Consider the following 25,844-nt stretch of genomic DNA (forward strand, 5'->3'; position numbering starts at 1 on the left):
AAATCTATAACAATATATATTTTCAAATCAAATTTCCTATTTTTACAATACAATGAAAAACTAAGTTCATAAAAAGATTACATACGAAAATATAATAGTATATTAGTTCATTCTCTGAATATATGGCTCTGAAGGTAGGTTAAAATATTCACTTCACTTGAAAAAAAATCCAGACACTACACTGCATGTAGATTTAAATTAAGTATAGTCTTCCTTCCCTTAACAGTTTATTCAGTGTGAATCACAGAAGATCCATAAGGGTCATCACTTAAGAAACTCTCCTTAGAATCACAATCAAAATTGAAAGCCTGGTTGAGAAGCATGGAAATGCCAGCTCTTCATACAATGAGGAGACAAGTGAGTATTTCGAACTCTGGCACCACTCTGGCTCTTAACTAAACTCCTCAGTAACCTCAGGGCAAGTAATACCTCCCTCTGATCAGAGAGAAGTCCTTACTGCTGAGGACACTGGGTCTCCGGAGTGGATTTGGAGGACACGTATACAATAGGGTGTGATTTCTTACAAGGTTCTTTTTCCAATTTGCTTGCAGGTTCTTTCCCTTCATTAACGTCTGTTTGAAGCATTGACTCAGCGGCTAACCTACAGGCATTAAAGCATCCACTCTGAATTCAAATGTAGTTAAGGAAAAAAATAGAGAAAAACAAACCCGTAATATATTGAGCCTCTAAGGAGGAATGGTGCTATTTTTTTTTTTATAAGAAAAAAATTAGTTGACTCCAGTACCATTAAAATACTAAATGACTCTTGAAAGGAATTATTCTTATCAATAGACTTAATTTTTAAATGTCTAGTAAATATGTTAAGGTTGATAAAAAAGGCCTGTTAAGGCCTAGATTAAAGAATTAAATCTGATGAGATATCTATCATGATAAGTACACATAACACAAAAATTGAAATGCTGGAGCAGTATTTTAAAGATAACATGACACACAAAAGGCCCATGCACAAGATGAAAACACCATGGGATCCTGGCTGCACAGATGTCTGTCTCAGACAATGAAAACACACTCAAACTGAGTTTCAACTAGGAGAATAGTTAAAGAAAAATATAAACAGTGGGGAGATAATAAAATAGGCCTGCGAACACTTTAAAGAACAGCATCAATTAAATTTATAAAGCATGCAACAGTGAAGTTTCCAATAAAAGCCACTTTTGTTATAAAATCATCTTCAGATTGTGTATCTAAGTTAAGCATGCAAGACACAAGGTTGGAAATGTCTGCAGTGAGCAGATGGACTCACACACACGCAAAAAAAAAAAAAAAAAAAAATCAAGTGTTTTGTGGTATTTTATTTGTTTTTGTTTAACTAGCAAGGCAAATAGTTTCCAATATGCAATTTGAGTCAAACAATTTAATTAGATACATTGAAGCAATATTTTTTCCAAGCACAAAAGGGCAGAAGAAGAAATGAAGGCAACATAGCTGGCAAGATATGCACTGATCGGTTCTGGAAATCCACCTCTGGAAGACCATACAGGCCACACCCACACCCACGCGGTGAGCCACGCAAACCTGCACTGGCCATATGCACACTCCCACAGTGAGCAACACACACACATGCACGGCCTGCGGAACTCGCCTCAGAACAGTTAGCGCTATGGGTACTGTCAGGTAGCATCCAATTGTCATTTCCTCAAGAATATCAAGCTCTTATTTTATGTGACTTACAATGTTGTAAGTCACATAAAATAAGAGCTTGAGATTAACTCAAGGAAGGAAATAATTAATTAGTCTTCCTTACAATAACAGCAGCAGCTAGAGTTTTATCATTGTTGAGTACATTTAGTAGCACTGAAAATTTAAAGAAAAATCAGATAAAACATACAAGGAAGTTCTTTTACATACGATGGACTGTTTTACTTTTTCGATCAAATGCACACAGAAAATGCCTGACTCTGTTCCCTTCTTTCTAAGAACAAAGTAGCCCTAGTAGCACCTTAAAAACCTCACTTCATTGGAGACAACCCAAGCTGACTACTTTCACAGAAACAAGTTTGAATTTTACATGTCTAAAAGTATTTATTTTTAATATACCTGCCATTGCATTACACAACCTTCATCTTGATTTCCCCTCCATTTCCCTCACTCACTTCTGTTTATCCTACCCAGATCCTGCTGTGCATGCCCAGAACTCCAGCTGCAGCCAGTTACATTCTCTTCCCTCTGTTCACTTGCTCTTACCTTCTCACTTCTATTCCTTTTAAAGGACAAGGCCCTTCAACTGGTCCTTCAGATACACATATCTGACACTTTCTCTTTTAAGTCACAAATTCAATTATGCAGAAATTGGAGGCTTTGATGTTTTAGAAAAAATGGAAACAAATTACCTTGGATATTTAAAAATGTCAAAATAATTAAAAGTAATGTCTGAAGGACTGGTATAAACATCATCAAAAGCCATAGAAAACTTCACCTACATTTTCTTAACTAAACTGTCTTCAGACTACTGGAAAACCTTTGAGAAGGTAAGTTGATTGTTCCTTCATGGCTACTCCTTTACCAGGAGAAAAGTAATAGCACATTTATTTAAACCAACAAGAGATGTGTGGCTTTCTAATGACTCCCTTCTTCAGGAGTCCTTTCCCCTTGCAATCATTTTTGTCTTTCTCAAAGTTTTAGAGAAGTTGAAGGCGGGCAGATGAAACTGGGGGATTAGACTGCATGCAATATTGAGAAGACAGATAAAGAGACAAAGAGCATAGCTCATGCATCGAGAAGGGAGAGAAAGGGAGGGCTGCTGGCTGCCTTGAAAAGAGGACACTGACCTGAGAGAGCCGGGCGTGTTCTCACTTCTTTCACTTAAGGCTTGAGCAAGCTTCACACATTTCTTCTCCTTCTTTGGCTGCACATCCACGGGCAGATTTTTGTGAGGAGAGAAAGGGGCAGTGGGAGTGTTTGCAGACACTGACTTTTCTAACTGCAAGTCACCTTCTGAAGGGTTAGGACAGGACTGTGTCTCCTTGTGAGGTGGGAATCTAGAAGTTCCTTCCCCGGCACCACCGCTGGCACATTCGTCTTCAGCAGGGGTCACATCCAGAGGTAGCACCTCCCGCCTCTTTTTGAGTATAGGAACTTCTATTTTCTCTGAGAATGAAAACCATTAGAAAAATCCAGTCAGTGAACAAAAGACAGACCAAGGGAGAGCAGTTATACATAAAGTCTTTTCCTTTTTTCTATTCTTTCAAAATCCACTCATCACCTCACTGAAATCTATTTCTTTTTCTTTCTTTTTCATAGACTGCATTAATTAAAGCTTTTATAGGTTATTTTGACCATAAATTTTTCCTTGGGAACTCAATACAGGAATTCTAGGAATGAATAAAATGTTCTCTTGTGGTATATTGATAAAAAATTCTAAGGGGAGATGGTTCCTAAGGGAGACCTTGGTGCCATGGAGATAAAGATGCAGTGGCAAACAGGGAGTTTAGGATCAAGTCTGGCACTTAGCAGCTGGATGACCTTAGGAAAGTATTTAATCATCCTACATTTTAAGGTTTCTAAATCTGCAAAATGCGGATTAAAAATACTTACTTTGCTTTGTCTGTTACAAGGATTAAATGAAAAGAACAGGTCAAACTCTAAATATTGGATATCCCTTGCTGCTCCTTTGAAACCCAGATCATCTGGATTTACTAACCATCCTCCTGTCCCTTTGCTGTCTTCAGTTCAGCACACTACCCCTGAAATTCCTAATGGGTAATTTTTACTCACAGGAGCTTACTAGGATCAGGGAAGAGAAAAAGGACAAAAGAAAGAGAAGTCTTTTAAAACAATATAAAAAACTTCTCATTGTTTACATTTTCCCCACTATTGACTACAATGAACAGAGTTCAGCCTGTCAACAGGGTGGGGGCAGAAACCCGTTGAGAATCCTTAACCTAAAACATGTTGACAATACCTTTTGGGGAGGGGAGGGAGTTAGGACCATCACATTCATGGGCTTCTTTACATTTGGCCTTTTATTTTAAAATTTATACATAGTAAAGTTCATTTTTTGTAGTATACAAGAGGCAGAGGGTGTATTGGGCTATTTTTTCTCGGTGATATGACTTGCTCTAATAACTGTCCAAACATTTTTCCTTAAAGGCTAGAACTGTAAGAGAAGAGGTCGGGTAGAAATCTCCAGTGATAAATCCCCTACAGAACGACCAAGCTAAATAACTATATGCCACAAAAATACATTCACAAGAACTCAGAAAACCAGAACAGGTAAGTTAGACTGTGAAGCCCACAAGGGGAAAGGTTCCCTGTTACTGCAACCCCTTGTTCCCAAGCTTTCATGGTACCACCTGCAGAAAGCCCCCAGAACTCAGTGTGTACACTGAAAAAAGTAAGCAAGAAATAGATATTTGACTTCCTCACCACCAGAGTCCCTCTGTGGGAGTCTCACTGCATGGGCTCACAGCAAGCACTGAGAATACTCCGTGGGATGCTCCTGAGACCAGCTAGAAGGAAGGAGAAGTAGGGCTCGAACTAGCACACAGAACTTGGCACTGGCCCTCCATCCCTGCCAGAGGAGACATGCTAGCAGACAGAATGTTTAGAAATGTTTACTGCTGGAGGCGGGGTTCACAGATCCTCTGGACTCAAGAGCCTGACTGGCTCTCCCACATGCCTTGAGTGTACTCCATGAATCTCCCATGGGTCCATCCAGGTTGGAAACTACACCAGCAGCAGAGTTGTCAAAAAACCTACATCTAACCTGAGCTCAGGGTGCCCTCTAATGCTGAAATGGAATACCATACACAGTCTGCTAAAAATGTCTAAACAAGCCTACTGGAATAGAATAGTCACAAACAAGTCCAGACTGAAAAAAAAAAAAAAAAAAAAAAAAAAAAAAGGAAGAGATACCTAATTCATCAATGCAGAGACAAAGATATATGTTACAAGGACTAAGAAGAGCCAAGGAAAGATGTCCTTATCAAATGGACAAAACATATTGCCAAAGATAAACCCAAAAGACATCCATATGCATGATTTGGCAGACAAAGAATTTAAAATATCTGGTTTAAAAAAAAAACTCAAGAAACTTCAAGAAAACAGAGGACTAATTAAGAAAATTTTATAAGGAGACATTTAACAGATTGAAATAATTTTTAAAAATCAAATTCTGGAGCTGATAAATAAATGAAATAAAAAAGCCACTGGTGGGCATTAATAGCAGAACTGATCAAGAAGAGGAAAGAATTGGTGAGCTTGATAACAGGCTATTTGAAAACAGAGGAGAAAAAAGAATGAGAAGGAATGAAGAAAATTCATGAGATCTCTGGGACACCATTAAAACAGCAAATCTATGTCATTGGTGTCCAAGAGGATCTAGAGAATGACAAAAGGTTAGAATTAAGTTTATTCAAAAATATAACAGAAAACTTTCCAAATCTAAGATACAAACACCCAATTACAGGATAATCAAAGGTTGCCAATCAGATTCAACCCAAATAACTCTCAAAGGTCAAAGACAAAGAGGACTATGAAAGCAGCAAGAGGAAAGAAAGAAGCAAGTGACACAGAAGGGAATTCCAATATGACTGGTGGACTTCTCAGCAAAAACCTAAAGGACATAAGGGAATGAGATGATATCCAAACTGCTGAAGGAAAAACATCTGCCAACCAAGAATAATGTACCCACCAAAGCTTCTTCAGAAGTAAAGGGAAGACAGACCTTCCCAGACAAAACCCGAATGCACTCATGGCAACAGACCTATCTTACAAGAAAGGCTGAAGGGAGTTCTTCAAATGCAAAGAGAAAAAAAAAAAAAAAAAAAAAAAAAAAGATGAGAATGTCTAATATGAAAACATCTAAAGGTATAAAAACCCACAGGTAAAAGTGAGCATTCAGATAAATCCAAAATAACACGGGAACTAGGGGATGTAAACCATTTATATCCTTAGTAAGAAGCCTAAAGGACAAAACTAATACAAATACAGTAATCTGCTAAGGGATATGTAATATAAAAAGATGTAAATTTTAACATAAAAAACTCAAAATATGGGAAAGAAATGGAGTTGAAGAGTAGAAGGCTTTTCTCTTTTTTGCTTTTGAAATTAAGTTGTTGCAGCTCAAAATAACCTGTTGTAATTATAAGATGTTCTGTGAAAGCCTCATGGTAATCACAGAGCAAAAACCTTAAAACAAAATCACTTAACAAAGGAAGACAGGAAGATAAGAACAAAGATGTACAAAACAACCAGAAAACAAGTAATTACACGACAGTACCCAAATCTGACTCTGCTGCCTACAAGACACTCACTTGTAAGGAATATAGACAGAGAGTGAACAAATGGAAAAAGATATTCCATTCAAATGGAAACCAAAAGAGAGTAGGAGTGGTTATACTTAAATAAAATATGCTTCAAGTCAAAAACTGAGGAGACAAGGCCATTACAGAACAACAACAAAAAAAGAGTATACAACAATTGTAAATATATGTCTAAATACATAAAGCAAGCATTATTAAATGTAGATCGATAGGCAGCAATTTTTTTGCAGTGATAAGGTACTTTAACAGCCCACTTCTAGCAATGGAAGAGCATCTAGCCAGAAAACCAGCAGAGAAACATCAGATTTAAACTGTACTCTAGACCAAATGGAGCTAACAGAAGTTACAGACCTTTCCATGCACCAGCTGCAGCACATTCCTCTCAACTGCACATGAAATGTTCTCAAGGGTATCATGTCAGGCCACAAAAGAGAATATCAGAAACTGTACAAAGATGTAAAAATTAAACATACTTAGAAGCAATCAATAAGTCAATGAGGAAATTAAAAGATAAATTTAAATATTTCTTTTCACAAGTAAAAATGAAAATATACCAAAACTTTATGCTTTCAGCAAAAGCAGTTCTAAGAAGGAAGTTTATAGCAATAAACTCCTACTTCAAAAAAAGAAGGAAGAGAACAGCTTAGTGGTGGAGTGCTTGCCTAGCACGTGAGATGCACTGGGTTCAATCCTCAGCCCTGCATATAAACAAAATAAAGGTTCAAAAACAATTAAAATTTTTTTTTAAAAAAAGAAGGAAGATCTCAATGTCTCATCTCAATAAACTAGAAAAAAATAAGAAAAAAAAAATAAGACCAAAATTAGTAGAAGGAAGAAATGGTAAGGATCAGAGCACAAATAACCAAAATAGAGGAAAAAAAGAAAATAAAAGATAAATGGAATTCACCCTAGGATCTAAGAATGGCTTAAAACACAAAGCAACAAGCTGATATATCACATTTCGGACAAAAGGGCAAACACCATACGATCATTTCAATAGAAAAAAAATTGACAAAACTTAACATCCTTTTTTGATAAAAACTCTGAATAAATTAGGCATAGAAGGAACACATCTCAGTATATTAAAGGCCATAGATGATAAACCCACAGACATCATACTCAACAGGGTCAAAATCAAAGTGTTTCCTTTAGGATCTGGAACAAGACAAGGATGCCACCAGCATTCACTGTTATGACTCAACACAGAACTTGAAGTCCTAGCCAGAGAAATTAGATAAAAGGAAGAAATAATAGGCAGCCGAATTGTAAAGGAAACCGTCCCTGTTTTCAGATAATACAATCTTTTACAGAAAATTCTGAATACTCTACTTAAAAACTATTAGAACTAATAAATACAGTAGGGATATAAGATACTAAAGCCAATATATAAAAGTCAGTAGTGTTTCCATTCAACAATAACAAATTATCTGAAAAAGAAATAAGGAAAGTAATCCCATTTGTAAAAGCTATGGTTTTAAAAACAAAAAAGTGAAATAAAATACCTAGGAAAAAATTTAATCAAGGAGATTAATGAGCTCTACAGTGAAAACCATAAAACACTGGTGAAAACTGAAAAGACAGAAAAACATGGCAAGATATCTCATATTCATGAACTAGAAGAATTAATATTGTTAAAATATTCTGCTGAGGGCCATTGCCAAGTAGGAATGACGCATCAAAATTTCCTTGCTAGCGTACCCCATGTTAAATGGATTTCGCTGTTGACGTTGCATGTAAGGTGACCTTGCTCAAGGACCAAGGCGGATCCGGGTTTAGAGCTGATCAGGTTTGAGGAAGTATCCGGGTCCTTGGGTTTAGGGCGTTCCCGGTTTAAGACAATAGGGGTTTTAGGGAAGTTGGAGGTTGAAGATTATTGCTGCCAGGATTAGGGTGTTCCTGCTGCTTGTTCCCGTTGAGTTCTCGTGAGATTCAAATGGGATATTTGAAAAAAGCCTCATGGATTAGGTGAATTGGGCGGAGGAGAACTGGGATTGCCCCAGAACGTGTGTAGAGGCCGGTGTGAGTTCGGGAATAAAGAATTGCTGTTTGAATCGACAAAGCTGTGAGTGGCTCGTGATCTTGTGCCCAGCCAAGACTGCGGCAATATTCATTCTACCCAAAGCAATCTATAAATTTAATGCAATCCTCATCAAAATTCCATAATTTTCTTTACAGAAAAAGAAAAAAAATAATCCTAATCTGTCTTAAACAATAAAATTTCAAATAGTCAAAGAGCAGAAAGAACAAAACTAGAACAATCCTAGTACCTGACTTCAAAATATACTACAGTGCTAAACTGACCAAAATAGCATGGTACGGGCACAAAAACAGTGAAGAGAGCAATGGAGCTCAGAACACATACTGGGGAAAGGACAGTCCTTTAATAAATGGAGCTGAGAAAACTGGATCTCCACATGTAGAACCATGAATATTCATTGTTTCTTCATTGAGAACATTCTCAACTTCTACAAAATCAACCTTTTTTAAATTTCACAGATGAATAGAATCGTGTAGTGTTTGTCTTTTTGTGCCAGACTTCTCTCTTATCATATACAAAAATCAACTAAAAACTATAAAATTACTTGAAGAAAACATAGGGAAATGCTACATGACCTCGGTCTGGGCAAAGGTTTTTTAGACAATCCCTCAAAAGCAGGAGAAACAAAAGCAAAAATAAACAAACCGGATAATATCAAACTAAAAAATTTCTATAGCAAAGAAAACAATCAACAAAGTGAAGAAAAACTACAGAATAGAAGAAATTGCTTGCAAATTATACAGCTGACAAAGCATTACTATGTAGTATCTATAAGGAACTAAAAGAACTCAATAGCAAAAACCCTTCATATAATCTGATTTTAAAAATGGGCAAAAGACCTGAACAGACATTTTTCTAAAGAATACAGAGGTTTACGAAAAAATTCTCAACACCACTAAATCACTAAACATCAGGAAAAATGCAAATTAAACCACAATGAGAAACTATTTCACCCAAGTTAGAATAACTATTATCCAAAAGAAAAAAAAAGAAATTCTGGTGAGGATATGGAGAAAGGAGAACTCTCATATACTGTGAGTGGGTCTATAAATTAGTAGTCATTATGGAAAATAGTATGGAAGTTTCTCAAAAATTAAAAATAGAATTAACATGTGACCCAGCAATCCCAATACTAGGTAGGTGTGTGTGTGTGTGTGTGTGTGTGTGTTTCCAGATATCTGAACTCCCATAAATGGAGAAAGAAAATGTGATATGTATAAGTAATGGAATACTATGCATTCATAAAAAAGGTATGAAATCCTGTCATTTGTGACAACTTGAATGAACTAAGGATCTTGTGTTAAATGAAATAAGTCAGGCACAAAAAGGCAAACACTACACGTTCCTATTCATCTGTGGAATCCAAACCAGGTTGATTTTGTAGAAGTTGAGTGTTCTCAATGAAGAATGAATATTTAAGGTGATCACATGCTAATTACCTTCATTTAATCATTACACAATGTATATATAAATAGAAACATAATAAATGTCCAATTATTATGTGTCAATAAAAAATATAGAATTCCCAATATTTAGTTGGAACATGGTCCCTGAGAATCAAGATTGAATTTTCTCAATCTTGCCTTGCTGTGACAGCAAGGCCACATAAATCAACTCTGCTCAATGGGATGGTGGCAGACAAACACAAAAGGAGTCTGAATCCTGCAATGCCTCCTCAGACTTTCATCGGTGGAAGAATAATCACAAGCACTTAAACCTAAACTGTGTTTAGATCTTCTATAAATAATCTGAATTAGCATAACTTCCAACATCAGCTGCTTATTTAACTTTTCGGTATGACAATATGCTACGATTTTAAGTGGATAAGCCTCAAGTGTCAGTATGATAAAGCCTAGACATCCAAAAAAGCCACATATCACATTCATGCATACCTAGTTCCCTTTGAATTTTTCAGCTGTAAATTTCCCTTATTAACTACAGATTGATAACCACAAAATTGGTTTGTAATGAGATTTGCTAAAAGCTATAGTTTGAAAAAAATGTTGATACACTTTCTGAGCTACTTAGGACTTAAAAGACAAAAACATAGGAAACTTGCATACCTTCAGGTTCATACTTCAGCTTTAATTCATCTAGCTTAGCTCTCAGTTTCATATTTTCACTTTCTGCAAGCTGAAGGCATCTTTCATTTGCAAAAAGTTTTCGCTCGATATCCAGGGCCCGCTGGCTCTCAAACAATGCTTTCCTCCGCTGTATGGACAATTCACTTTTGCTGCTTTCATTTTCTTTGCTACAGTAACAGAAAAGAAGAACCAAGGAATGTTAATATATAATTTTGTGAATAACTTAGTGGGATGAATCTTTAATTTAATTTTATATTTGAACACTTGGTTAAAAATATATTTCTTTGGGATTTCTAGTAACAAAGAAACAACAAATAATTAAAGTTTAACAATAGCATCCCCCGCTGCCAAAATTCATGCATTATTCCAAGGTGATTCATGCATAAGTTCCCTTTAAGTTATGAGATACTTATTCTTGAAAAATTTGGATTATAAGAATATTTTCTACATGAAAGTCCTTTTTACTTACCAATCTAAAAAGCTAAACACAAATTATTTACTGAAAGTATTCTTCAGTAATAAGTAATTATTAAATCTTGCATAAAACTCATGTATTACACAGACATGTTATTGACCTTCTTTTCTGTGGAAATTTCTTTTGGCAATTTGAACTTAAAAATTTGTTATTATATGAATACCATCTATTAAAATAAATAAAAAGTCTTTATCTTCCATCTGCCAACCCAGACACCTACTTTAAGTTCTCAAGCTTTAGCTGAAGTAAATCTGTATAATAGGTGTTATCTTCCAGAGCACCAGAGTTGCCTGAAGGTTTTGAATCCATACTTTCATATAAATTCTAAAGAAAGCAAAAATTCTTATTACTTACATAACAAATTAGGTTACTGTATGCTTATTAACAGTGGCAGCAGCCACATGTTAATCTCTCATCCTTTGACAAATGCTCTTCAAAGATCCACCCACTTACCTGAGTGCAGTAGGTACAAGAACCATGAGTCCTTCTTCAGGTAAGAAAAGTGGCTCAAGGTACTACCGGCAAGTAAATCAAGAGCTAGATTGTGAATCCAGATCTAACTCACACTCATATCTGACTCCAACTATACCTGTCTTTCAGATTTCACTCTCCTGGCTTTTAGAATGAGAGAAGCAAATGCTTTTTGGGTTGAATTCTGGTATGACAAAGCTATACAATGGAAAAATATGAAAAAGAGAGGAGATTCCTGAGGTTATTTTTGGTATCCACGCTTTAAATATTCTGATTCACTCTTTGAATATTTTCTTTACTGGAAAAAAAAAAAGCAGATGTTTAAAAACTTGCAAAGAATTTCAGAGATTGCACATTTAAAAATCCTCCTAATTTAAGGTCACAATTTTCAAAGTATAGCACAAAGCCCCAGGGATAGACTACATATACCTGCCAAGTGACACACTGCAAATTTAGCTAAAATTATAATACTGTTAATAGTTTTTAGAAGAAACAGAGATAAAGTCATATAAACAAATTTTTCTTCAAAAATGTCAAAATAAAGAAAGAGAAACTGTTCCAGATTAAGGAAGACTGAAGAGACTTCATGGTAAGACATGCAACCTTGGATTAGGCCCTAGAATTGAAAACACTAGATTTTTTTTTTTCTTTTAAAATTTGCTTAGGGTATGTTTTCATCAGCTTTTTTTTTTTTTTTTGTCTCTGTGACCAAAAGATCTAACAAGAACAATGTAAGGAGAAGTTTACTTGGGGTTCATGGTTTCAGATCTCAATCCACAGATGGCCAACTCTATTGCTCTGGGCCCAAGGTGAGGTAGAATATCATAGTGAAAGGGTGTGGGGGAGGAAAGTAGCTTAGAAAATGGTAATCAGGAAGCAGAGAGAGAGACAGCTCTCTGCTCACCAGGGACAAAATTCCAGTCACCCCTCCAGTAACTTAACTCCTCTAGTCACACTCTACCTGCCTAAAGTTACTACTCAGTTAATCCATATAAGTGGATCAATCCACGGATCAGGTTAAAGCTCTCATAATCCAAACATTTCTTCTCTAAAAATTCTTGCACTAACACAAGAGCTTTTGAAGGACATCTCATATCTAAACCATAACAGGGTATCAATGATAACTGGCAAAATGTAAAAAGTAGCTTGGTTAATAGCATGGTTCAATGCATATCAATGTTAATTTGTAATTTTGACCATTTGCTTATGTCTCCAATAACATCATGGTGCTTAGGGGTAAAAGGACATCTGGTTTGGAACTCACTCTCAAAGTTTAAGAAAAAACATATAAAAACAGAAAAAGTTATAAATCAAGCGTACAAATAAGAAATAGGGAGCTCTGAGTCAAAGGCATGTAGGAGTACTTTCACTTTCCTGGAAGGTTGCACTAATTGCAAAATAAAATAAATTTATTAGAATTTATTAAAGACATCCATAAATTCCAGTGGATATACAATGTTGAATTGACAAAGCTCTAAAAATAATGGAACAGACAGCACTAAAAAATAATTACTGATGACATTCAGGCAAGAAATCTCACTGACATAACACTGAGCAGAAGACAGAATCAAGGGTATATATATTACATGATTCAATTTATATGAAGTTCAACAGAATGTTCACATAATGTTAACACAAAGTTAGGAGGTGGGAGCACTTCATTTAAATGCGGCTTTTCTGGAGTGCTAGGAATATTTTATGTAATCTGATAGTAATTGTAAGAATATACATATACAGATATAAATATGTGTGTGTGTGTGTGTGTGTGTATATATATAAACATATATATGTTAAAACTCACTGAGTTGTACACTAAAGATATAGGTACTTACAAACAATAACCAGATAATAACAACAAAAATAGAATAGATTGGTTTGTCTTTGCTTTAGTAAAAGAAGCATGGTCAATAATACTGAAAAGCAGAGACAAGAAAAAAATAATTTAAAGATTGGCTCAATATGTACTGAAACTGAAAGTCAATTATATGATGAGAAACCTATTTAAACTGAAAATTTAAGATATTCAAATAAAAATCCAGCCACATCTTTTCAAGATATTATACGTACCTTAAATTTCTCCAGATTTCTAATTTCACCTAAAAGATGTTTTATTTCACCGTTCTTCTGCTCTAACATGGAAAACAACCGTTCCTGCTGCTCAAATTCAGTTTGAGATCCTTTCATCTGTAGCAATGTAGCAATCTGTAACTAGAATCCCCCCACCACAACAAAATTGAGATATTCTGATAAGCATATTTCTGGAACAATTTGTATTTTGTACTAATACTATTTAGAACTTGTTTTGAAAACTAATTAGTTATTTCTAGTCTAATAATTGGAAAATATACATCAATTAGTTTTGTTGTAGACATAACTTTGGAGTACTTCTACTTTTTAATGATATCTGAGTCTTTAATATAGTTTTACCTAGTTTGTGATACAAAATTGAACAGCATGACTGTGGTCCAGAGGGTGTCATTTAACTGGTAAGTAAGCCTGGACAAATGTGGCCTGCTATTCACCACCAAAATTCTCCATTAGCTTTACTTAAGTAGGGGAAATTGTTAAGCAGCTTAGTCACAAACATATTCACAATGATAAGAATGGGAAGTACCATATGAGTATTTTTCTACACTTTAACCCCAAGACAGATCTGAGAGGCAAGTTCTATCACCTCTACTTTGTAAATGAGGTATGCCTTTTAGATGCTCTCAGAATACATGTCCCAGGTAACCACAACTAGCAAATGCTTCAATCCAGTCCATCTAATTCCAAGTTCAATCAGTGACCTTTCCCATTTCTCTGGTAAAACTGACATCTTGAAAAAAAAAAATCTAAACTTTCTTCCAAACACCACCTTAGGAACATCAGGCAGAACAGACCATACATTGGAATTCTAAGGACTGCTATAATCTTGGAATCTTTCTAATTGCCATAAGGTTTTCTGTTACTTCTTATTTGTGTGCAGCAACAACCAACAAAACCCTTAAAATTAAAGGGGTTAATTACATGCTTTGAGGAGCTGCAAGAAAAGGGAACCCTAAATAGTTCAAATTTCCATCTAAAATAAGCCTTCATGAGAAGTGAGAAATGGCAAAAGCTAGTCTCATTTGATGCGGGAACCCAGAAAGACTCAGAATAAGTGAGAAGCAAACACTTTTAAATTCCTTTTTTCCCTATTCTATAAAGATTTAAACCTCCCTGGCAAGGTTAGAGAATGATCATTAAAATAAACAATTAGTAGTTGTTAAACACACTAATGTTTTTCCAAGATTAACTTTTTTGAAAACATAAAAGTATCTTATGATCTACCTGGAATTTCTAATTTTTAAAAAAATCATGCAGTTCTAGAAAAAAATATAAAAGTATACCCCTTGAAGGAAAAGATGGATTTTGTGATATATTTATCTATATAATGCTAATATGAAGTAGATTTAACAAACATTTAAGAGCGGTAATTCCACACCTTCATTCTTTGCATCTGTTCTCTATTAAATGCATTTTGCTTCTTTAGTGACTGATACTTGACTTTCATACCGATAAGCTGGCGTTCCATTGCCGCCCTTCGATCGTCTACCTGGAAAACATTGATATGTTTAATTGTTCTTGTACTAAATGAAATAATAGTTTACCCAATTCAATTATTAGAATACTTGTAAGTACCTCTGCAAACAAAGAGTTGCCCTTACTATTGGGATCCAAGGCTTGCTGGAGGGCCTGGCCCAATTGCACCTGCAGATCTTGATTTGCTACACGAGCTTTCTAAATTCAAAAGAAAACAATTTAGCTAATAGAGATTAAATTAGCATGAAAACAATTTAAAAACTGGAAACAATACAACTGTAATCATAATACCTCTAAGGCATTATAGTATGAAACTGCTTCTTTCTCCCGCTCTTCTTTTTCTTCTTTAAGTCGATCTACCTGGCGCATTAAGTTAGTACTAAGACGTTCTAGTTGTTCCTGTCTGTACTGTAGTTCATTCACTTCTTCCTTGAGAGCATTCTATTCAACAGAAATCAAAAGACAAAATTCTCTTGAAAATGCTTTCATTTAGCAGCTGCTCAGCTAACTTATCTGTAGTGGTTCACATTCAAATTAAAACTACAAAAACCTGTCAAAGTTGTCAGATACCTATTAAAATTTTAAAAATTACTTAATTTTTCAGCAGGGAACCAAACAAAAGGCTCTAGAGACTGCTCTTTCTGACTGTGAATTCAGGGCTTTAATTTTTAATGACTCATAGTCTGAAATGAAATCTATGTTCACACAAATTTCAACTTCCACTGTACTAACATTTTATATTATGACACAAACTAGGATCAGAAAATGTCTACGTCCTTTCAGAGCTTTCATTAATGTAAAGGTACTGTCTGTCTTATTTAATCAGGTCACCTAATACTATGTTTTTAAATAAAGTAATTCACCTAAACTACATAAAACATTTTTTGGATAGTTAGATCAAAGTAGGTCAAAAAACATTTCTTCCTCCACACTAGCTCATTAGAATTATTATAAAAACACATAAAATGTATGCAAAAGAAAAATTTAAAAATCTAAGAAAACACATGCCATAAAAATTACCTTCACACTTTCCATTTCAGTCAGCTCGACCTGAAGAGCCAACATCTCTGAAGACATGCTTTCGTGGACTCGCTCAGACATCATCCGTATTTCCTCCGATTTATGAGACAGGAGTTCCTTCTGGTGGTCTACTTTGTGCTTTAGCTGCTTTTCACTAAGCCTAGCTTCATCTAACTCTCCTTTCAGTTTTTCTATCTAAAGTATAAAAAAAAATCACAATTTTATAAATCAAAAGGTATTTTCTTTCTGTAAAATATCACTGAATAATCCAAACTTGTACAAGAGACTAGTAGAGCTTCCAAGGACACTCCAATAGTGACCCACCTTGTTTTATAAACAGTCCATTCTAGCCATCCAAGTGGTTTGGATGCATTAAAGCTACCAGAAGCACTGTGTAGCTGTGTAAACGATGCTGTGACCAGCCATGCAGAAGCAGAAGCCTGATTGGAAGGCTACCACAACAGTCTAGGGGAGAGGGGATGGTGGGGACTAGAGCCACAGTAGCCTACATCAAGGTTCTGTTGGCCAAATCCCCACAACAGGCTGATGAATTCAACATGAGAAGTAAGAGAAAGATACTGGGGGAAAAAAAAAAAGCCAAACTTTTGGCAAAAGTGATTTAAGAACATCAGTAAGACTGAAAATTTTGTATTGATATACTCTTTGCTCTACCACCTAAGCCATCTCTACAGTTGGTCCTTAATTCAGGCCCTAAAAAAATATCCCCTATACTGCTACATTTGTTTATGTAATGAAAGCTACATGAAAAAAAAAAAAAAAACCCACCAGGAGAAATGAAAATGCATCATTACCAGTCGTTACTGTCTAAAACCAGATTAGTTCCAGACAAGCTAGACTATTTGTCAGTAATGTGCAGGATGACTATGTATTTCACAAAAGCATTATTTGTTTGTTTTACCGTCTATTAGGAAAAAATAAACCAACTCAAATATGTGATTTCATTACTAAAAATAGAAAAACACTTAGAGCTAAATCAATAAAGAATTAAGGCAGCAGTATAGCTTGTACAGACATGGAAAAAAATCTTAGAGAAAATGTTACATAAAAAAAAATCTAAAAATTGAAAGAGACTTCTGAGAAGACAATAAAAAGTCAAGCAAGTTTTGAAAGAAAGGGTTTGTAAAAGTCTGGATTCCACATGAAGAGGAGCCATGGTGAAGTTCTGGATTCCTAAGTAGCAATCTGAAGGCTGGATGGGTGGGGGTGCTAGAAAGGAATGGGCATTCATGAACAGCTGTTGTCTATTTCGTGTTTATGTATGAAGTGGAGCTAGTATGTAATGTGTCAGATTATGTACACACTCAGTGACACAGAATTTGGTGTGAGGAAGACCTGCTTCAATTCACAACTGACAATTTCTAGCTCTGACCTTGTCCAATTTGCTTGATCTACCTAAACATTGGTTTTCTCATCAGTAATATGGAGATAACAATAGGATTTCCCTTAAAAATATATTTTGAGAACTGGATCATGTTTTTCCTCAAAAAATAAATTATAAGGTATCAATACTAATATATAGTAATTTATAAGGAACTACTGATTTGTTCTACAGAATTACAAAGCACACCACTAGCTGCAGTAAAGGCTAAGGGACCACTCTTTCTGAAAGGAGACTGCTTGACTATGACCAAGGATGCCTCAGTAGTTACTAAATAAATGGATCATAAAAAAATTGCTGCTATCAAAATTGGAAAATTATATGTAATTAGAAGGCTATATTGATACAAGTCTCACTTTTATAAGTCATTTTATAAGTTTTTGTTTCTCAGTGTTTCTACTCTCAACATTAAAATGACAGAAAACTGATCTATGCTATTTTCACAGTGGTACTTGAGAAAAATCTTTATCACCTTACATTAACAGATGGTTGCATCAACATGGGGTATTTTTGCTCTGAAAACATACATATATTCAAACCTTGTTTTTTAGTTCATTCACTTCCTGTCCATGGCTTCTGCTTAGCTGCTCTTCTAATTGTTCTAGCTGCATTTTTTGTTGTTGTTTAATAGCTTCACATTCACAGCTCAAACTTTCTAACATGCGACTCTTGAGCTCAACTTCTCTCTGAAGAGTATATTTTTCTTGTTCATAATTCTGAAAATAGATTCAATTACAATTCAGTTACATAAAAAATCACTTAAAGCTATTACATATAATCAGTTCTCACCTTCAACTGGCTTATTCCTGTTTCATACATTTGCTGCTTTCTGAGGTACAACCACATGTTAAATCTGGAATAACTTTGTAGCTCATCAGTTTTAGTGAATCCCTAAGGTATATTCTGAAAGTACAGTAATGTCAAAAACACTCAGGCTGAAGTTAGTACAGGCATCAACTCTAGAAAAGATGCAAGGTTACCACTTTCCAATCTGGGGCTCTGATGCCCTAGTAACCCGCAATGCAAAACGTAACTGGGGAGGCATTCTCTGGATTCCAAAATCTGAATAAAACTTTGTATGATGAGTACCATCAGGCTACATTAAAATGTCCCTGATTATCAACTGTCACAGCAGCATGTCTTATCTCATGCTGACCCAAAACTAGGCATTTGTTTGACGATTAGGAAAATAAGCTACTTATTATTTCGTACAGTTTGATAGCACAACCTTCAAATCTGGAGTCCATCTGAGAGAGAACATGAAAAAGTAAAGGGACTTTTGGTAACAAAAGACCAGAAACAAGGTCTTAGGCATTCAACCTTTCATCTATTCCACACATACTTACTGAGAACCCAGCAAATATGCCAGGTAACAGAGAAATTCAGATAAATATAAAAAATGATGCCTGACTTCAAGGAGGATCAATGTCTAAAGGAACAATAAACACACAATTCAGCAATTACATTAAGTCACAGTAACTGGTAAGTGCTAGCTCAGAATACACTTCCTGAAGGAAGTAATGTCTATATTGGTTTTTAAAGTATTAGGACACATGCTTACATACTACGTTCTGATGCAGAGAACATCATAAAGTGAATAACTGTTTAACTAGTCAGATCATTCAGGTGTCTGAGCTCCACACACAATCAGATATCATTTGCATTTTATATGCAGGGGATGTTCCAAGACCCTGGGTGGATAGCTGAAACCACAAGTTGAACCAAACTCCATATATACATATGTACACACATATCTTGATGAGTTTTAATTTTAAATTAGGCAAGTTAGAGATTGGTAACATAACTAATAACAATTATAATAATATGCTGTAATAAAAGTATGTGAATATGATCTCTCTCAAAATACTATGCCTAGGTGAGGACAGGAAGTGAGGTGGAGCAGGTGGGATAAAGTAGGATGGCACTGGATTTCCTCACACTATTCAGAATGGCATGCAATTTAAAATTTATTATTTACTTATGGCACTTTCTATGTAATATTTTTAGACTACAGTTGTCCAGAGGTAATTCACACTAAGAAAAGTGAAACTAGAAATAAGGAGGGGGCCTACTGTATGGTAAAGTCCATGATAGAGATATGGTAATTGCTTCACTACCCTGTAGAAGACATTGACAGAGAAGTATTAGTTCAAACTCCTTCATGAAGCTTTAAAGTATAAGATAAAATGAAACTAGAAAAAAGACCTAAAACAAGTAACATTCACTTCCACTTTTGATAAGTTATTTCTCCAAATAATTATATATATCATGGTTTTATTTTCTATTAGATTTTTAATTCTTTGCTTTGCTTTATAATTAGGTATTGAGCTTGTGGTCAAGAACAGTACCATATGGAAAAACAAGAGCTGTCATTAGTAACTTTTACCTGCTATATTTATAATTTTCAATTTTAGTTTATACCACTGAGGATTTACTAAATTAAACTGATTTATTCATTTTTTCAATAAATATTTGTGTGCAAAGCACTAGAGAATATAGCAGTGAACAAGAAAATTCTTAAGGACCTTGCAATCCTGGAGATAATTAGTACTGCAAAGAATTAAGAGTGAGTGATGCTACCAGGTGCAGTGGTGCACACCTGTAATCCTGGCGGCTCAGGAGGGAGGCAGGAGGATCACAAGTTCAAAGCCAGCCTCAGCAAAGGCAAGGTGCCAAGCAACTCAGTGAGACCCTGTCTCTAAATAAAATACAAAACAGGGTTAGGGGTGTGGCTTAAGTGCCCCTGAGTGCAATCCCTGGTAACTATACCCCCTGAAGTCCCCCCACAAAAGAGTGAGTGATGCCGACTTTAGTTAGGGCTGGTCTCTATGAGTGACATTTAACTGAAATCTGAAGATTGAGGATTCAATCTATGAAGAGCGGGTGAGGAACAACTAAGCAGGAGGAAAGAGCTCATATAAACCCATAAGGCAAGTCTAGGATAGCCTGAACAAGGAAAAGCAGTTTCCTATGTTTGCAAAAGTCCAGCAGAAGTCAAATCACATAGGGATGTATAAACCCTCAGACTGTCTTTTGTAAATACAATTGAAAGCCTTATGCAGATTGAGAAAGGAGATGACATGATCTCTTGTGCTTTTCCATGAGAAAGAATGATTCTATGTTGAGAAAGAATGATCTGAATGGCAATGATGGAGCAGGCAATCTGGTTAGAAGGCTGGGAGAAAGAAGACAGTGGCCTAGATAGATGTTTTTTTTGTTTTTTTTTTTAAAGAGAGAGTGAGAGAGGAGAGAGAGAGAGAGAGAGAGAATTTTTTAATATTTATTTTTTTTAGTTCTCGGCGGACACAACATCTTTGTCGGTATGTGGTTCTGAGGATCGAACCCGGGCCGCATGCATGCCAGGCGAGCGTGCTACCGCTTGAGCCACATCCCCAGCCCTAGATAGATGTTTTATAAATCATGTCCCTAAGAATTTGTGGACTAAATGTGAGACTTCTAGATTTTTGGGTCAAGCAACTGAATGTCATTCAATTTACTAAATAAATAAGCTAAAGACAGAGAATGTTTGATTAATAGACAGGGAATTAAATATTCTGTTTGTTTATATCAAGTTTGAGATACTCTTAAGTGGGCAATTGAATACATTAATTAAGAGTTCAAGGGAGGACTATTGCTCCTCCCTTGAACTCTTAATTAATTGTTAATTAAACAGTTTAGGTTGCTAAACTACTATGGGGGCATTTAAATGATATTCAAAGCTCCAAAATAAGTGAGGTCACCTATGTAGAGTGTGGACAAACAAAACTTAGTGATAAATATGGTAGGTAAATTGTGGTAGAAAGAGTAAACATAATTGAAACTCAGAACACACTGCTTTGGAAAGAATATCAGGAATTCATTAACTTATTCACCTTTAATGAAAATGGCCCAGATAGGAAATTAGATCTTCAGAAAATAAAATAATTATTGCTAGACAAAATAAACCTTCAATAGCTAAGCACACCCTCATAAACAGAGGAATCCACAGTCTTACCTCAGTCATGGTCATCATTTCATTACGACATTTATCTAATTGATTTTGCAATTCACTTTGGCTCTCCAATAGTTGTAAACCATACTGTGCAGCTTTTAGTCGCTCTTTTTCAACCTCTTTGAGCTTGCTTCGAAGACCTGCAATATCTGCCTCCATGTTCTTTTCCTGTTTTTAGACTATTATAAATAGAAGAAATACAATTTTTTTGAGCTTAAACAAAAAAAAACCCTACAATAAAACCAATAATAAAGGAACCATGTATCCCCAGTGCTACTATCATATAAAAACATAATATTAAGATTTTATTCCTGACTTGTAAGGAGTCAAATTTGCATTCTTGTTCTAAGAGCAAAAATTGTTCTGATAATTTTTTTACTTGAGTTGAGACCAAACCAAAAAGAACAGAAAAAAAAAAAATACACTCAATTGTGTTCCTAAGAAACTCAACATTAGGAAACTATTCAATTGTTATATGTTAAATGTCCATAATTACTAAGGTAGAATTAGTCTCATAATTGTGTTACTGTCAAAATAATCAAAGTAAAAAGAGAGCAATGACAGAAACCAAGAAACTTTATGGTATGCATGCATGACTGCTACTTAAGAGTATAAAAAGACAGTTTTAAATCAGACTCACAAGATAAAGTAAAGAATATCCTGTCTTATTTTTTATAGTACTACTTTGCTGAATGTATTTGTTTCATTGGAATCAGATTCACAGTATTTTTCTAATTACTCTTAACAGAGTATGTAAAATAGAAACTATGTTCAGAGCAATTTCCAGGCTAAGCCTTACAACTTTATACATAGGATAACTGTACTTTAACTTAACCTCATTTATTGTCCCTTCCTCTTTGGCCCTAGTCCCTTTAAGCCAAACTGAAACTGGACTTTGCTTTTATAGAGCATCAGATGATTCCCTATGTCTTAAGTTTATAGAATCATGCATTTAACAAACATTTACTGAATGCCCCATTAGCTAGGCTTCATTCTGGGCACTTCAGATCATTATGGCGTAAAACTGGCAAAGTTACTCATTCATTAAACTTACATTCCAAGACGGGAAAATAATAAGTAACAGCGTAATAATTAAATACATTAGAAAATAGAATTGGAAGAAAAAAAAGCTCAAAAGAGATAGGTGGTGTAAATAGGAGGCAAAAGATGGGAAATAGGTATGCATCATTGTGTGGAAGAATGTTCCAGGCAGATGGGAAACCCTAATATGGAAAAAGAGTCCAAGATATGAACTAGAATTTAGGTCACAGATAATAAAGGAGCCGGCAGATCAGTCCATTATAAAGAGTTTGGCTTCTAGCGTGTGTGAAATGGGAAGTCACTTCAAAGTCTGAAGTAGACAATTTGGTAAAATTTAAAAGAATCATTTCACTGCTGTGTTGAATAGTTAGGATGGAACAAAACTGGAAGCAGAGAGACCATCTGAGATAATGCCTCATGCTAGGTGGTGGCATAGTAGGTGAAAAATGCCCAGATTCTGCCTATATTTTAAAGGTAAAGCCAACATGATTTTCTTATATATGGAATATAGCAAAATAAAAAATGCCTTTAAAAAGTAAAAATACCTTCAAGGCTCTGCCCTGAGCAACTAGCAGAATGGAGTTGCCCTCATTTGAGATATTGATATAAAGTTTTTTGGGGGCCAGGGGGACCAGGATTTCAAGTTTTGCATGAAAAATGTCAAGCAAGCAGCTGAATGAATACATGTGTAGGAGAGGGGTGTAGGCTAGAGATATAAATTTGGAAGTTATCAGCACAAGTCCTTCAGATTGAGTATCAACAGAGGATGAACATAACAAAGAGGAGAGGACGAAGGACTGAACCCTACTAGAAGGTGAGGAAAAAGATGTAAAGTATATTCAGGAGTTAACAGTGAGGTAAGGAGGAAATCAAGAGCATGTGCTGTCTTAGAAGCCAATAAACAAAGTGTATTAAGGAGGTAGGAGAGATCATACCAAACGCTGCTGCTAAGTCAAATTGGCCACTGGATTTTGAATTTATGGAGGTCACTGGTGACCCCAAGAGAATTTTGGTGGGAAGATGGGGTAAAAGCCCACTTGAAATGAGTATGATAGAGAATGGTAGGAGATGAAAAAGTGACAGAAAATACAGTTTTGCTTCAAAAAGCAAATAGAATAGTAGCTGGAATGGAAGTAGAGACAAATTTACTTACTATTTTAAAGATACAAAACAATATGTGTGTATACCCTAGGATAAATTCAGGACAGAAGCTGACATAGGAGATACTGGAGAACTGCCAGAGTGATGTCCTTGACTAGAGGATGAGGTCTAATGTACTGAGAATGTAGCATGGATATCTTCTCTAAAATGAAAACAAAGCATACAATATAGATGCTGATTAACTAGGGAGATATAGGGGAGTATATTGAAGTAAACCTAGTTGGTTTTTTGTTCATTTATGTTTTGGTAGCAGGGTATTGGGGATTGAACCCAGGGCCTGCCTGGCCCATGCTAGGCAAGTGCTATACCACTGAGCTACATCCCCAACCCTAGAGTGACCTTTTAAACGCCTCACTTATCACTGAATTAGAAAACAAAGTTCTTAACTGAGAATCAGTTGGTAGGAGATATAGGGTTTTATATTAGGGTAAAATAGATACCATAAACTAACCAGTGCAGACTACTTTAAAATGCAAGACCTTTTCAAAACCTATATACAGTGAAGCTAGCCAGCTAACTGTTGCTTTATTAACAATAACTTATATTTGTTGGGGATTTACCACCTGCTAAAAGAAGTGCTTCAAATACATCATCTCATTTAATGCTCTTCATGAGCCTGTTAAGCCATTATTATTATCTACATCTATCAAAATAAAAATGAGGTTAACCTCAAGGCCTCCCATTAAGGAATACACAAGGAAGCCAAAACATTAGTTCTCATTCATTCAAAAAATTTGCTGGAATTTTATTACATGTCAGACAATGCACTTAGTGTTGAGGATAAAATAATGATCCAAACACTAGAAAATATTTTGTCTTCTTGAATTTTACAGTCCATTAGTAGAAAGGCATCAAATCAAATAACTAAACTATAATGTTACAAGTGTGATAAGTGCAAAAGGGAGAGCTGTAACTAAGGTGGTATCTAAGCCTATAACAAGAGGGAACTGTTCCCTGATTACGTGACTTTTCAGCTGAGCTCTAATGAGTGAAAAAAGAATTAATCTATCAACCTGCAAAGAGTTAACCTATCCTTTAGCCATGGACGAACTAAAACTAATATGTGCCATACATTTTGCTTGGTACTCTATGTACATTTTCTTAGCAATGTTCTCAAAGATCTCATAGGGTAGAAGAACTTACATTTTAAACATGCAATCTTAATGTGGCACAGAAAGGTTAACTTGCTCAGGGTTATCAGTCACTCAGGAGCTAAATGAGATGGGAACCAGAGTCCATTTCCAAAGCCTGGTGCTCACATTTCTGTCTGGCCTCTCAAAACAGCATACAAGCTATGCGCAGTGGCTCACGCCTATAATCCCAGTGACTCCGGAGGCTGAGTCAGGAGGATCCCAAGTTCAAAGCCAGCCTTAGCAAAGGCGAGTCCCTAAGCAACTCAGTGAGATCCTATCTCTAAATAAAATACAAAACAGGGCTGAGGATGTGGCTCAGTGGTTGAGGGCCCCAGAGTTCTATCTTCGGTACACCGCTCCACCCGCCCCCCCCAAAAAACAGCATACAAAAAACACTGGAACACAGGAAGCTCTAGAAGTCAAAGCTGCCTAGGCCCTTCCACCTCCATCCCTTACTGGTGGCACGAATTCGGGCAAGTAACTTAACGCCTTGTTTCATCATCTTCAATACAAGGAGGGTAATGACCATCTTACAGGCTTATTGAGAACATTAAACATGATAATAGATGGAATACAAATAGGGCAAGGAGACACGCATGATTTGAAAGTTTCGAGCAACGTTTTAAAAAAGTAAACAAAGGACAAAATTCATCTTGACGTTTTACTTGACCCAATGCATCCAAAATATCATTTCAACTCGTAATCATAATAATTGCCAGCGATACAGCTCTTGTGGGATACTACCTTTAAAATCCAGTGTATAATTTACATTTAATTCGGGTTGCCACAGTGGCTAGGGGGCCATCGTACTGGACAACGCACCTCCAGGGGCCATCTGTCTGAGGCCCCCGGCAGCCGCCTGGCCTTCCATATTTATCCAGAGTTCCCCAGAGAAGCGAGAACGTCCAACCGAAGACTGGGGCCCGACTGGAAGCCAGCTTATAAGAATTTAGGGTTCCGGGCCAAAGCCTCCGCCAAGACCCAGGCCCCAGGCTTCCTCAAGCCCTGCTCCCCGCCGCCTACCGCTCCTCTCCACTCTCACTAGTCTTTACCTCTGTCGTCCTCACTCCTTCCCCCAGCTGCTGGCAAGAGCTGAGAGGTCCGGGCGTCCAGATCCGTGATGCTAACCTCAGCCTGCCAGAGAGTTGCCCTCCCATTCATTTACCTAGTAGTCCTGTAAGCG

General features: G+C 36.0%; 1 protein-coding gene across 2 annotated transcripts; it reads right to left on the reverse strand.

The window, feature by feature from the left end:
- On the reverse strand, positions 1–25,844 carry SPDL1 (spindle apparatus coiled-coil protein 1; the record flags this gene model as incomplete). 2 transcript variants are annotated; one of them, XM_081299320.1, is made up of 12 exons in its annotated part: positions 25,714–25,844; positions 21,330–21,505; positions 17,875–18,051; positions 15,937–16,131; positions 15,208–15,357; positions 15,016–15,114; positions 14,819–14,929; positions 13,420–13,560; positions 11,102–11,205; positions 10,386–10,573; positions 2,790–3,108; positions 1–601 (listed from the first exon to the last, which is right to left on the reverse strand). In XM_081299320.1, exons 2-12 carry the CDS (start codon positions 21,483–21,485, stop codon positions 454–456), a joined length of 1,788 nt encoding a protein of 595 aa, XP_081155446.1. In that variant the 5' UTR covers positions 21,486–21,505; positions 25,714–25,844. The 2 variants fall into 2 exon arrangements, with proteins under 2 accessions (XP_081155446.1, XP_081155445.1); XM_081299319.1 differs by lacking the exons at positions 1–601; positions 25,714–25,844 and having other exon boundaries at positions 2,594–3,108; positions 21,330–21,498.

Source organism: Spermophilus citellus (genome assembly GCF_964194105.1).
Source record: "Spermophilus citellus genome assembly, chromosome: 1".
Taxonomy (NCBI): domain Eukaryota; kingdom Metazoa; phylum Chordata; class Mammalia; order Rodentia; family Sciuridae; genus Spermophilus; species Spermophilus citellus.